The sequence below is a fragment of the Glarea lozoyensis genome (assembly GCF_000409485.1).
Source record: "Glarea lozoyensis ATCC 20868 chromosome Unknown GLAREA7, whole genome shotgun sequence".
NCBI lineage: Eukaryota > Fungi > Ascomycota > Leotiomycetes > Helotiales > Helotiaceae > Glarea > Glarea lozoyensis.
The window spans coordinates 3319827-3333136 of NW_007361002.1; the positions used below are offsets into that span (position 1 = coordinate 3319827).

Here is a 13310-nt window from a genome sequence, read left to right on the forward strand (position 1 = left end):
ACAACCCCTCCAAAAATTCCCAAGCTCTTCCAAAAAAAAGAAGTCTAGATACTGCAATTACATTCCCAGTCCCACATCACAACTTGATAAAATGGACGACCCATCATTTTCCGTCGAAGTCAACACCAACACCCAAGAAATCCTTCTCGCCGCCTCAAACCACGATCTCGCAGCCCTGAAACCATTCCTCCGAATCCCAGGAAACGCGTCCGTTCAAGATCCAGAAACGGGGTTTACGCCGTTACATGCTGCTATTGCTGCATGCGAAAAGGAGGAGAATGGGGAGGAGGTTGATATAGAGAAAGCGAAAGAAGTAGTCAGAGAACTATTCCTAAGCGGTGCGATATGGAATGACCTCGATTCCAACAACGAGACGCCCGGGTGTCTGGCGGGGCGGTTGGGGAGGAAAGAGTTATATGAATTATGCGTTGAAGCAGGCGTACGAGCAGAGATGCTGCTAGGATTGATGGGGAAATACGAGGTCTTGGACTCGGAATCCGAGGACGAAGAGGAGGAATCCGTAGACGTGGACGCAATAAACGGGGACGAGAAAAAGGACGTGAACTCTGCAGATTATCTAGCCAGCGACCTCAAATTCTCGGACGACAAACTCCTAGACGCTGATAACAACGGCGTGATGATGGCCTGGGAAACGTCCATCATGGAGCGTTCTGTGGCCTCGTTACTACCGCCTGGCGAAGACAAGGGAAAGAGGATATTAAACATCGGGTTTGGAATGGGCATCATAGACACCCTCTTCGCCGAAACGCAACCAGCAATCCACCACATAATCGAAGCCCATCCCGCCGTCCTAGCCAAACTAAAAGAAGAGGACCACCCGTTCGGTCCAAAATGGGAGGCTTCCTCTCCTGAACAGGGCGCATATAAAACTTACGAAGGGAAATGGCAGGACGTTCTCCCTACCCTCCTCGAAACGGGATATACATACGACGCGATCTATTTCGACACATTCGGCGAGGACTACTCTGCTTTGAAACTCTTCTTCACTGAGTTCGTGCCTGGATTGCTCGACGAGAACGGGAGGTTTGGGTTCTTCAATGGTCTAGGGGCCGATAGGAGGGTGTGTTATGATGTCTACACGCGGGTCGTGGAGTGTGATTTGGTGGATGCGGGATTGGAGGTTGAGTGGGAGGATGTGGAGGTGGGAAAGCTAGGGGAGGAGGGCGAGGGGGAGTGGGAGGGGGTGAGGAGACGGTATTGGACGTTGGAGGGGTATCGGTTGCCTACTTGTCGGTTTTTGTCGTGATTTGATACCCTAGTTGAAATGAGAAAAATGGACTGAAGGGATCGCACAGCTCTGGAAGATCCTTCAAATATTATCTTGATAGTGTACTCTCACCACACCCCGTAGGTGTCTACTCTGCCTATGTACCTCCGGACCCCTTCCCTCCTTCTAACCACTCAGCAACAACAAATGGGTATACATGTACATTCTCATTATCCATCTCTTCTCTCCGTACAACTCCCTAATCAAGTATCTCCCTGATCATATATATCCTCGATCCCTCAACTCAAACCCCATATTCAGAGCAACTGCTATAAACAAACATGTACAAAGTGCAGTTGGTCCGAACTCGTCATGGTATTTGATCGCTTTCCTTGTTCGGATGGCCTGGCTTCGGTAGAGGTATATGACGACGGAGTAGAACAATGCTAAAATGGCGACGACGGAAAATGATCCTGCGGCAAGGAAAGATAACCTTGTTGGTTTCGAGCCGAAATTTAGGAGGGTGGTTGCGATGGTGCTGAGGTATATGGAAAACTCGAGCTATGGGTTGTTAGTATTGAAACTTCATTTGATTGGGACCCAGAATCACTCACCCATGATAGAAATGTCCTTTCTGCGGCAAAATACACTTTCGGCTCTACACGAACAGGGACATGAATCTTCTTACCCTTCGGAGCCTTGAACCTCTTCGACTGAATTTGATTTGATCCCAACTGAGATTGCTGGCCACTCAAAGGTACCGTCGCTGGCTTTGGGGTGATAGCATGTAGAGCTGTGACAACATGCTCCCCAGCCACTCTAACGTGCTTCTTCATCAGCTTGGAATAATACGGCCATCCCCCAATCTGCCGTGCCTCTTCAATTGCATCTGCTTCATCATCCTCAAGATCCGAATCGTATAACGGATATTCTTCCGTTGGCAAGGCATTTAACTGTTCCTCAATATCTAGAGCATTTCCAGTCGCGCGTTGAGCCAGATCACGGTCTTCTAACGAATCTCGGGTCTGGCGTAAGCGATCAACGCTCTCGTTCGATCCATTCCCTGGTGTCGGCGTAACCCGCGACTCTCCGTATTCATCATCAGAATCATCATCTTCGTCGTCATCGCTGGTAGAACTTTGATTCGAATGGCCCGGTCGGTGAATGCCAAAATTCTGGGTTGCGGGTTTTCGAATATCAACATCCATTTGTGGCATCCAGAATGGCAAAAGGTCGATCCGGGTTGGAAAGAGTGTTGCTGTTCCATGGATAAATTTAGAGAATTTAGGTACCGCTTCCACCAAATGACTCGCGATTAATTCACGGACCCAGGACGGTGGTTCCTGTCCGGCTTGAGTCTGAAGTTTGACTTCCAGAATAGCATAAGGGAATCGCTCTACGTCTTCAGGCGGTAGCTGTGAAAATGGAAAATCAATTCCTATATCCATTCGCCTCCAGTTTTTACCTGCTCTGTCCCGCCCGTCCAAATTGTCTTCACGAACCATCGTAAGCTCGGTATCCAGAGAGATACGCACACGTGCGTCTGCTGGTAACTGGAAGGCGGTGCGGTTGTAGAATGAGCGACAAAGTGGGACATAGCCGTGCTTTAAAACTGAATACTGAACTTCCTTGGCTAGTCTCTCGTCTTCATCTATAACTTTGGCAGGCTTCTTGCCATCTTTCCGTGCCTTTTCAAAGATCGCTTCCGGAAGCAGGTCCCCTTTCATGTACGAGTTGACGAATTTCTCTTTCATTGCGAACCGTGCCTTGACCGATTTTTCTCCTGTCCAATCTTCTCGGTGGGTCTTTCGTTCAACGAAGATGGTCTCTGTATCCATTCCTCCATACCATCTTAATCGTATAGCTTCTGCGCCTTCGGTTTTCTTGAGTCGTCCTTCATAAAGATCAAACTTCTCGGGGTTATCGTAGTAGATGGAGGTGATGGCGGAGTCTTTCGCATCAAACTCTTTGTTCGTGTTGAATACCAGGACTGGCAGATGCTGCAAAAATATTAGCATAAACCATAGTTACCATCCTCTGCATTCCTACCTTCATGATTATGAGCTTCACTTCAGTGACATTGTCTGGGTGGATCCAGTATTTCGTGGTTTGGCGAATGAAGCTTCCTTGTGTTCCACCAGCCGCGCTGTCTCCCTTTACTGGATTTCCTCGCGTGCGTACAATGTCCCACAACTTTGACAGCTTCACAATATCCGAATCGTAATTGTCCTTGAAGAACGGCTTGGCCTTTAAACGGGTCGCAAAAACAGGTTTCAAGATCCATTGCGTTTGTTTCTGCCCAAGTTAGCCAGAGCTCAATCGTCGCGGCATTTTGGCTCACATCGTGCTTCTTGATAATCTTCTGAAATCCCGTATAGTTCAGCTGCACGAACTTGGCCAAGTCGTTGACGTCCGCAGTGATTTCGTTCAGGTCCTCCTCCAACATCATGAACTCCTCCTCGGTTGGGGCATCATCTTCGTTTGCATTGGTCCCATCTCTGCCCACTGGGCCACGGCTGTCCAGTCTCGCAACGATATCGTTTACCTCGCGCTCTGTGCTCTGAATCCGCCGCGAAATCTCGATAACCTTGAGCTTTTGCTTTGAGTAGACCTTGTCCAGTTCCAGTTCAATCCGCGCAATGAACTTGCTTTCGTCCGCCTCGGTCCATTCCTGTCTCTTTGGTTTCGGGTTTTGTTTCGTGGGCTTCGTCACATAATCCTTCTTCATCAATTCCTTCAATTCGTCGTAGGCAATGTAGTACCATTGGTATTCCTTGATCACGCTCGAACGCAGCTGCTCCCCGAACTTCATGACGATACAACCGGGAGGAATCCGAAGGCGTGTGCGGGGAAGACTGTGCTTGAAATACCAAGTTTCCGAGTTGTTCCTGAGGTCTTGTATGATTAGCATTTGGCACCATTCAGCATTCAGCATAGCAGATCAGTTTGTAGGAAAGAAAGAGTTGAAGGAGTATCTGCGAGGTATCGTGGAGTTGTATAAAGATGAGAATTGTTTACCTGGGAAGGAAAGAGCAGATCAAAGGGGAGAAGAGCACGGCGAGCTGTGTCGTTGGCGGCAAGATTGTCGTCGTGCTGGATGCGGGAAGATACAGGACAGGGCAGCTGCGACGGAGTACAGCTATCACGTGCACGTGCAGCTCTTTTTTCTGCCCCTCCTAGTTCTCCTAGCACTACGCCATTGCCCAATCAGCGTATCACCCTAGCAAACGTGCCACAAGACCGCTTTTCCCCTTCCCCTTCTTCGCTTGTGTTGCATTGCTCGTACAAGTAACCTTAAAGCTTGTCATTATTATATCTGCAAAAGTCACGATATCACCCCTCCAAATTATGACCCTAACTCACAGCAGAACTTGTTGTTTTGTTGCCTCCTCACAGTTTTTCATCATCGACTTTGGATCTTGGGATAATGAGACCATGATCCGATCCACATGAGCAGAACTCCAAATCACCGCGTAAAGTACATGGCATCAAGGTCCGGAACTCAATTCCAGCATAGCTCTTGATCCCGTGATCCTAGAGTATTAATTGATCATGAAAGTATATATGACGTATCAAAGTCAGCGAGTGAGGATTTCCAGACAAATTTTCCAGACTGGCTTATCTGCAACTCAGGTCTATAGGTGGAACCCATGGTTACTGTTCACTTGAAGATTTGGGATTCACGGTCGAAGTTTTGCAGAACCAGACAATATTCTTGTCGGAGCAGAAGGCCAGATTGCTTTCTCTACATTTGTGTGCATTCTTCAAAACAAAATCATTTACTAATCCCAACATGTGTAGTGCTTTTCCACACCTCTGCGTATTTTTTCACCCTCTCAAAATCCCGACAAGTCCTTGATGACCCCCAACCATTCGTGGCTTCTGTCTTTGGACCCAGAGGCTCCAGATTAGTATCCGCAGCACACATGATGGCTCTTCTCAAATAATCGAAACAGTGTCGGATGTGGCCCAGATTTACTTCTTCTGCTTTCTCCATGATATAAGGATCTGGAGATGCTCCTTCATTTGTGACTTCCAGCTGGTGCTTCATGCCATAATATGCAACTCTTAACCCGTGCTGGCAGGGAGTCAGTATTTTATAGGTGAGTGCGTAAACGTTTGAGCGAATCAAAAGTAGAAAAGACACTTACGAGACAGTGAAGTTGATGGAACACCGCTAAACTGTCATTGGTTGCTGATAAGCTTGGGTTGAAGACAAAGCCTCGTCCAACTGTTGTGGATTAGTTATGTCAAATTGGAAAAATCGGGCCTCATTTTGGAAAGACGAAATGAGCATTCAACGACTTACCTGGAATTAATGACGCCCATGCCGCTTCGGATGCTGGCGAGGGATACGATGAAAAGGTCAAGTTATTATGCCAAATCTCTTGGGTATCTCCGTATGGCGCTTCGCGGGTCACTTAGTATGAAACATCCAACAGAACCATCACTTGCGCATGTTGAACACTAACCAAGATAGCCACTGATATCATCTTGACCTCTCGCAACTGTAGTTCTGCCTGCATAGAAGCCAATAGATAGCAAAGCTGCAACACAGGCAAGAAGGCCAAAAATTTGGGGGCACTGCTGATAAGGCTTCCTCGAATGTTTGCTGCTTACACCATCCTCGGTGACAGGATGATAGTCGAAGCCCGGCCAGCAAAACTCGGGAAGCAACCGCATCGTGTTATCGAACACACAACACGAAGACAACGTTCATAAATCCAAAGTTCGGAACATTTGAGCGAGAGTTTCCAGAACAGCCTATACTGGATACCAAGATCGCGCCCAGATGATTAGCGAGGAATGCCGACACACGGCTTTCGTGATACCTTTCCCAATCGAGAGGCTGTAATCTGTCAGCACTAAAATGTTTACGATTCACGGCTTCGTGTAACAAGCGGGAGGCCAATGGGTTGCGTGGTATCGTATTTAAGGTGTCGGAATATGCGAGGTTTCGGCTGTCATATTCCTTATATTTCTTATTGGGTGGCTTCAGAATTTGTACTGCCTGAGATAAGTGTCTTGGAAGCTTTTACCAAGCGTCCCTTGCATATTTTTCGGTAGTTAGTATTGATCTCGACTGTGATTCATCAAAAATAGGAATAAGTATATTCTGTTTAATACTCTGCACGCAAACCGGAATTGTCAGAAGGGACTTTGATGTGATGTAAAACAATATTCCCACCCCATTGCTCTCCAGAACGCGACGAATAACCCCAAGAACAGGACATTTCTACATAATCTAAGCTTTCAAGACCTTCGCAATGATCTCGTGAGAACTCTCATTCGTTTCAAGACCCAACATCTGATTATCTAGGATCCCTTCCGCCGCAAAGTCAGCCTGTAGACCAGGTTTGACTGCAGTCGCAAGACCCAATCTGCCAATCGAATACATGACATTTTCTCCTTTCTTTACGTTTTCCGTTGCGTTGGCCACCATCTCCTCAGACGTTACCTTGGTGATATTCCAACCCTCGGAACTGGTGATTGTCTTGTATCCATCGAGGATTTCATTCAAGGAGCATTGGAATGACGAGATGTAGACTCGTCTATTGGCAGTTTCCTTTGGATGAGCTAGGACTTTGGTGACAGCAAGACCGATAGTCGGTCGGGCCGTGACTGAGAACTTTTGTTCTCCGTCATCCCAGATTGTCGCGGTTTTCGTGAGTGCGTCGATACCAAAGAATCCTACTTCCAAACAACTATCACGGCCGATCAGTTATCTATTTTCAACAGGATAAGACATACTAACAAGTCAAAGAACAAACCGCAGCATATAGCAGTCCAACTCCACTCCGGAGATTCCATGGCCTCCAAAGCCTTGATATCCTCAGCAACTTTCTTTCCGATGGGGAAGATTTCCATGGCTTCTTGGTTGGCAACATTCCCACCCCAACCAGTGATCAGTCGCTTGACACCAGCTTTTTTCGATGCCTCTGCTAGCGCTGCATGATGTTGACCACCTTGATACCCGAGAGATAATATCACAGCATCTTGGCCTTTGAACGCTTTCACGATCTCGTCATCGGGATAACCGTCTGCGACTTTGATGAGCTTGGTGCCCTCTGGAAATGTAGCCGTGGAATTCGTTCGGGTGATGACTGTTACGTCAAATGCGGGGTCGCTGTGAAGTGCTTTCAGAAGGTAAGGGCCTAATCTTCCAGATCCCTGGATCAATTAGAAGATTTGTCAAGTAGGAGGTAGATCTGTAAACCCACCCCGACCAAGGCGACTTTTCTTATTACAGAGCTCATATTCGACGTCTAGGTGTCTTGATTGTTTTGAAATCAAAATATTTTCAAATCTTAAGTACTCGATCAGATGGATTTAATCTTACATCTCCGGGCTGAGCGTGTACGTAAAATACTTACGATACGACGAATCAACCAGCAAGAACATCAAAACCAAGCCTAATCGACGATTTGGGTAAATCCCTTTCCCTCTGGTTCTGCCGTTGAAACATCTGTATACCGGTAGCTAGCCGCTAAAAATAGTAGCTAAAAACTTAAAAGGAGTTAAAAAAGCAACAGCACACAAATTAATCAGACTCCTCTTGTCGCTTGCGTAAAATACATCCTCGAGATTCTGCGTAACGAGTGTTTCTATGACTCCGTCAAGAATGAATGAATGGCCCGGAAATGTTGAAACACAACTAGCTCAAATGTCGCTCGTCTGATATTTTCAGCAAGTGCTTTAAATTCCCAAACCATTCTTTCTTTGTAGAGAACTTGCCTTGCAAACGTAGACGCCACCACTCGGTGGTCTGAACGGATTCCCTAAGTATGAGGTGGAAGTGAAATCGACGCGACGAACAAAACGAGAGCTCTCGGGTCTTGATGAATATATTGCATCATATCGTTAAAAAGGGTTCCAAGAAATTGACTTTGAATTGGCTGCTTATACAACTAGAGTCCGTGATATATTCGAATCAGCATCTTCTCTATTCGATAGAATTGTTGGTGTCCAAGTTCTTGAAGGTGCAAGAAGAAAGTACCCACCCGGTCGTCCTACCGCCTTTGTCACAAGTCTCGTCTCGCCCAAACAGGCATTCTGCCGACTTCTCCACGTTCGCATCTGGACGTCGACATTTTCTTCTTTAACGAAAGATATCTCATATCACGACTCAAAAGCTCGAGATTGTTCATTTGTAAGTTTTCTAGTGTTTACTCGAAGGAAATGGATTCTAATATTTACACACAGCAAGTCCACGGAAAAATGTTACGTCCCTGCTGTTCAGCTTGTCAGACTGTCTCCATTCCGAACGCTCATTCCATCTGCCATTTGACCATCATAGAGACTCGCAATATCTAGCTCAACAGATCCAAGTCATCATAGCTAGGTCACTGGCGATACAGATATTGTGAGGAAATCTACAACAACCTTGTATGTTTGACGAAGTAGGAGGCGGGCAATAGAGTCAATCAGCGACCACGCAAAAGTTCGATGGAAAATCCACATTTCGACACAGTTGAGAGCGAGTACTAGGATTACACGGGGCAGTTGAAGTTGAACCCTCGTCAATACACGCAAGTTACCAACATAGATGGGAATGTTTTCAGGTTTCCAAGGCCGTGACACGAAGCTTAACGGTCAAAACTTCGCTTTATGATTTGTGTTGTTGTGATTGATATCCTCCTGTCTACAGAATAACTCCCATCCATATGTCGATACCTCTAACCAGACAGCTTGAAATAGCACCGACCAATTTTTCTCCATCGAACCCAGATCCATGGTGTAAAAATGCCTTTCGGCACCAGATTTACTTCTCGAGCGTCGTCCAAATTCAATTCCTTTTGTTCCAACATTGCATAACCAGTTTGTTGCGCCTTCCTCCATCACCTCGATAGGCCTCCCTGATATCCCGTTCGAGTCATGATGCTCATGGGTTCTGCACATGTGTCTCCTCTCATGAAGCTATTTCGGCAAGTCGCTTTTCCTCCTCCTCCGCCTCTGGTTCGGCAGCTTGTCGAATGAGCTTTAACGCCAAACCCGACAGTCCTGAATTCGTCCCCGAATAGAGTCGCTCGCCGCAACATTTACACCTCTCGGCCAGGTTCAGAGCGTGGCGGTCAATCATATGATCTCCTACGAACTTCAAATTCCGCATGCAATAGTAGAGCAGGTTCAGCTTCCGTTCATCAACAGGTTCGGGAATAGGGTTGCTCGTCGTGCGGTCTCCAAATGCGGGCAACGCAGGTTGAATGGGGAGAGATATGGTCTGCGATCGAACTGTACCGATCTTGATTTTGAGGTCTAGAGGTATGCCTTGCGAACCTTCGCGCATACTTTCGAGTGGTGGCCCAGAGAATGCTTTTCTCTGCGTAGATCGCTGGTCAACATCATAGTAGGTGGTCTCTCCGCCCTCGGGGGATTTTGACGACGAGGAATTTGCAGATCCTCCGCTTGGACGTTTGATCGGTGTCTTTAACTGTAGTGCTTTGAATTTTCCCCTCAGAGATGAGGAGGCTGCCATTGTTGTGGGGTGGCGGGAAATATTTGGCTTGTTGGTAAGAGGTTGAGATGGATGAAAGTGAGAGGATGCCGCCCTCTGTATCTATCGTGAGAAACCCACCATTATTCATCCTGGCTTTTGGGTGAACAAGCGCATTCAAACCACAGGATACTTGCCTGTTATTGCCACACAGGGGTGATTTTAATGTTATTCACTTAGATCGATCCTGTCATCCGCAGCATATCTATTCTTTTGCATCTCTTTGAATAATACATGGTTCTCGATCTATGCTCTCTTTGTTATGGCACATTCGCTTTTTTTGCATTTTAGCACATGCAATCGTCATGATTCAATTCTCAGACGAATCACGGTAGCCTGGAAGCACACTTGAGATCGACACATTCTATCTCCATCAACTTCTTCTCTATAACTCCGATTTCTATATTCTCTTGATCACACCCGGATTCAGTCTGCTCTCCACCAACTTCTCCTCCATTAATCCTTTTTTTGTATTCTCTTATTGACACCCGGACACAGTCCCGCCCCTCGAACTATCCACGGATCGCTCCTAGCAACCTTTTCAAAATACTCTTCGGGGCTTTTCGGCTGATCCACCGGGCCTCGACAAATATGGCATTTAGTTTCCTTCTCCTCCGCAGCCTTGATACTTAGTTGCAAGCACGAATAGCAAACAACGAACTGATTTTTCTCCGGAAAATATTTTGGAAGCAAGAGTTCAAAGCATGGTCCCTCCAAGCGGTATGGAAGTTCCTGCCACTCGGTTGAAAACTCGAAGTACGCGCTAGGTCGTTCGATTCGCTCGAAGTAGCGGCACTCCCAGAGAACGTATCCTTTTGTACTTTCCAGGTAGTCTGCTCGTTCTTTCGTGTCTTTGGGGGTTTCGTTATGGAAGTCGAAGCGGGAATCGAGTCGGAGGAACGCGAATCCCATTGTTTGTGGAGAAATATTGAAACAAGGGAATGGTTGGGGTTTTTTGATTCGACTTTTCGCGATTGTAAGGAGTGTTGGGGATTTGGTGGCAAAGATGAGGAAGCTGACTGTGATTTGAATGGGATTCCTTAGAATGGCAGCGACCAAATTGAAGTTATAGCTGGCGGATCGCCCAGATCCAAAAATCTCAAAACAAAAGTTTCGAGACACGGTTGTTGGTGGCCAATCTTGGCTTGTTGAGGTTTGTGCTAAGTCAAATATTCACCTCCATGTTCATTTTCATTCTAAGGGTTTCGCGTTTTGGCTAGTTTTCTCGTGATCATTCACTCTACATTCTGAACACTTGACTGCGTAGATGAAGTCAATTTGAATGTATCAACAACAGGCTGACGAATTCAATAGAGGAGTTGCATTGATTGCATGCACGCACTGCGAAATCATTGCACGAGTAGGTTTAGTTTTTTTGAATTGTCCCACAGGTTGATCCAGATTCAAGCCTAAAGTAAAAGCTAACTTAGATTTAGTTAATCGTCGGTCTGATTACCGTTAGGCGGTGACTTTCCTCGCGATCAGACCTTGCACGACGACAAGAGAGTCTAAACGCATCGTAAGTCAGATAAATATGTCTGTTGTGCAATCAAATTTCTACTCCTTACGGCAATCAATGACATCACATCTTTCTTCCACTTTGTCGACAATTTAATTTGGTTTTGTTACTTAGATCGGGATAGATGAAAAAAGAAAATTTGCTTAAACATTACAACAGTACTGCGAGAGACGTGAGTATGGTAAGAGAAAGCTTTCAAGTTTAGATACTACCGTAGGAGAAGACCTCGATCTGATAGTTGCTTTCTTCAAAGGGGGGCTTCAGTAGTGATCGCAAGGAATTGGACGTCAAGTATAAAACCACACCGCCAACGTCCAAGACAATCCTCTATATCTTCTCGAATCATCATCAACGCTTTGAAAACAAATACTCAAACATGTAAGCTGGCGCTTTCTTTGCCTTGCTACTGGCGTCAGCGGCCGATGGCAATACCTGTCTGCTGCTTACATTACCGTTTGTGGCTGAAATTCAGCCGCTTAACATCAGCTCGGCAATCTGTCTGACAGCAATTTTACTGACAACTCTTGGAGGATCATGAAATATAAAAGCAGAATCAGTTTTAAAATGCAAAATTCAAGTTCTTGTTTTACTTCACTTCTCCCGTTGTCCAAATTCAAAATCAAATATGCAGGCAAAACCCACCGCCCCTTGGGCTGACACCCCTTTCTCTCTAATCCCGACCCCAGGTGGCTCCATACCAGTCTCAAAACTCTCTCCAGCAACATTCATGGCACAAGAAATGGCATGCGCACACAACGGAATGATACGTGCTCTCAACTCCATTTACAACCAATGCATCTACGTCAAAAAACCTCAAGATATCCGCGACCTCCTCCTCTACTCAAAATTCTGGTGCGACTGGATTCATGAACATCATGACGAGGAAGAAAAGCTGCTGTTCCCTGCGATCGAGAGGATCACCAAGGTAGATGGCATTATGGAGAAGAACGTAGCGCAGCATGAGGCTTTCATGCCTGGTCTAGAGGAATTTCAGCGTTATGCTGAGACCACGAAACCTGAGTTGTATGATGGACAACAATTGCGAGATATTATCGATAAATTCGGGTCGAAACTTACGGTACATCTTACGGAGGAAATTGAGACGTTGCTTGGGCTGGAAAGTTACGATGGACCGGTTTTGAAAGAAGCGTATATTAAGTTTGACTTGGAGCTTAGGAAGGGTGACAAAGTTCGTGTCTACCTAGATTTCCTCGGAAATGTACTGACGATATAACAGTCGATCCTCTTTCCTATCGTGCTAGGGACTAGTGATAGGAATTACGCAGATTGGCCTGAGTTACCTGGAATCATCCAGTCCGTGGTGCATTACTAGTTTGAGAGGAAGTACAGTGGTGCTTGGAGGTTCTCGCCATCGACGACCTGGGGAGAGAGGCGAGAGCTTGCGTTTAATGCTTCGTCGGTTTGATTTGTTGGAGTTGTCTATTTACTTTGTTTAGGGTTGATGAGACGATCGACCGTCTATCGATGTCTTGGTATTAGGTTCCGGATTGAAACATGCATGTAAAAAATATCAGTCCATCATAAACACAGTCAAGGATGCCTAAAAGTAGGATTGAGTTTGCATTTGCCTGTTGTCTTGCTTATCATCGAACGAGAGAAGCTCTGAAATTGACGAGAGACTGTGTCAGTGGCAAAGTGCAAGGTTGAATCCGCGTTAGTTAAACTCTTTCATGTGGGCTTAATTTCTTTGAGGTGCTCAAAATTTAAATTGTTACCACGAAAACGGGAAGCAGAAAGGCCGTCGTAACCGACAAATTCTTAAGACTAACTGATAAGTATCATTCAGTTGGTATGATATTGAACCGCAAAAGATGCTCAGAATTTAAGAAATCATCGATCAGATTTGATTCTCAGACGAATTGTAAAAACTTGGTAAAATTCGTAGAAACACATGATCGATTATCAAGAGACTTGGGCGTGTAGCCGCAGTTCACACCAATGTGAAAAGAAATGTCCAGTCCTACCGGGCTATCTGCGCCAGCGGAAAATAAAAGATTCATTGAAGTCGAGGAGACGACAATGTCACCTCGTATTCTTGAGTAGCGTAA

General features: G+C 46.0%; 6 protein-coding genes across 6 annotated transcripts; 2 read left to right on the plus strand and 4 right to left on the minus strand.

The window, feature by feature from the left end:
* Positions 1-91: 91 nt before the first annotated feature.
* Positions 92-1267, plus strand: GLAREA_02283 (S-adenosyl-L-methionine-dependent methyltransferase; the record flags this gene model as incomplete). The annotated part of the gene is made up of 1 exon (XM_008089499.1): positions 92-1267. The coding sequence occupies one exon, from the start codon at positions 92-94 to the stop codon at positions 1265-1267; it is 1176 nt and encodes a 391-aa protein (XP_008087690.1).
* Positions 1268-1507: 240 nt separating this feature from the next.
* Positions 1508-5911, minus strand: GLAREA_02284 (uncharacterized protein; the record flags this gene model as incomplete). The annotated part of the gene is made up of 9 exons (XM_008089500.1): positions 1508-1789; positions 1843-3228; positions 3278-3523; positions 3570-4116; positions 4623-4762; positions 5043-5306; positions 5380-5459; positions 5538-5636; positions 5701-5911. The coding sequence occupies 9 exons, from the start codon at positions 5909-5911 to the stop codon at positions 1508-1510; spliced, it is 3255 nt and encodes a 1084-aa protein (XP_008087691.1).
* A 562-nt stretch (positions 5912-6473) lies between these two features.
* Positions 6474-7485, minus strand: GLAREA_02285 (NAD(P)-binding Rossmann-fold containing protein; the record flags this gene model as incomplete). The annotated part of the gene is made up of 3 exons (XM_008089501.1): positions 6474-6933; positions 6984-7399; positions 7450-7485. 3 exons carry the CDS (start codon positions 7483-7485, stop codon positions 6474-6476), a joined length of 912 nt encoding a protein of 303 aa, XP_008087692.1.
* A 1652-nt stretch (positions 7486-9137) lies between these two features.
* Positions 9138-9704, minus strand: GLAREA_02286 (uncharacterized protein; the record flags this gene model as incomplete). The annotated part of the gene is made up of 1 exon (XM_008089502.1): positions 9138-9704. The coding sequence occupies one exon, from the start codon at positions 9702-9704 to the stop codon at positions 9138-9140; it is 567 nt and encodes a 188-aa protein (XP_008087693.1).
* A 474-nt stretch (positions 9705-10178) lies between these two features.
* On the minus strand, positions 10179-10634 carry GLAREA_02287 (uncharacterized protein; the record flags this gene model as incomplete). The annotated part of the gene is made up of 1 exon (XM_008089503.1): positions 10179-10634. The coding sequence occupies one exon, from the start codon at positions 10632-10634 to the stop codon at positions 10179-10181; it is 456 nt and encodes a 151-aa protein (XP_008087694.1).
* Positions 10635-11866: 1232 nt separating this feature from the next.
* Positions 11867-12574, plus strand: GLAREA_02288 (uncharacterized protein; the record flags this gene model as incomplete). Its single annotated transcript, XM_008089504.1, has 2 exons — positions 11867-12430; positions 12479-12574. The coding sequence occupies 2 exons, from the start codon at positions 11867-11869 to the stop codon at positions 12572-12574; spliced, it is 660 nt and encodes a 219-aa protein (XP_008087695.1).
* Between the last annotated feature and the right edge of the window lie 736 nt (positions 12575-13310).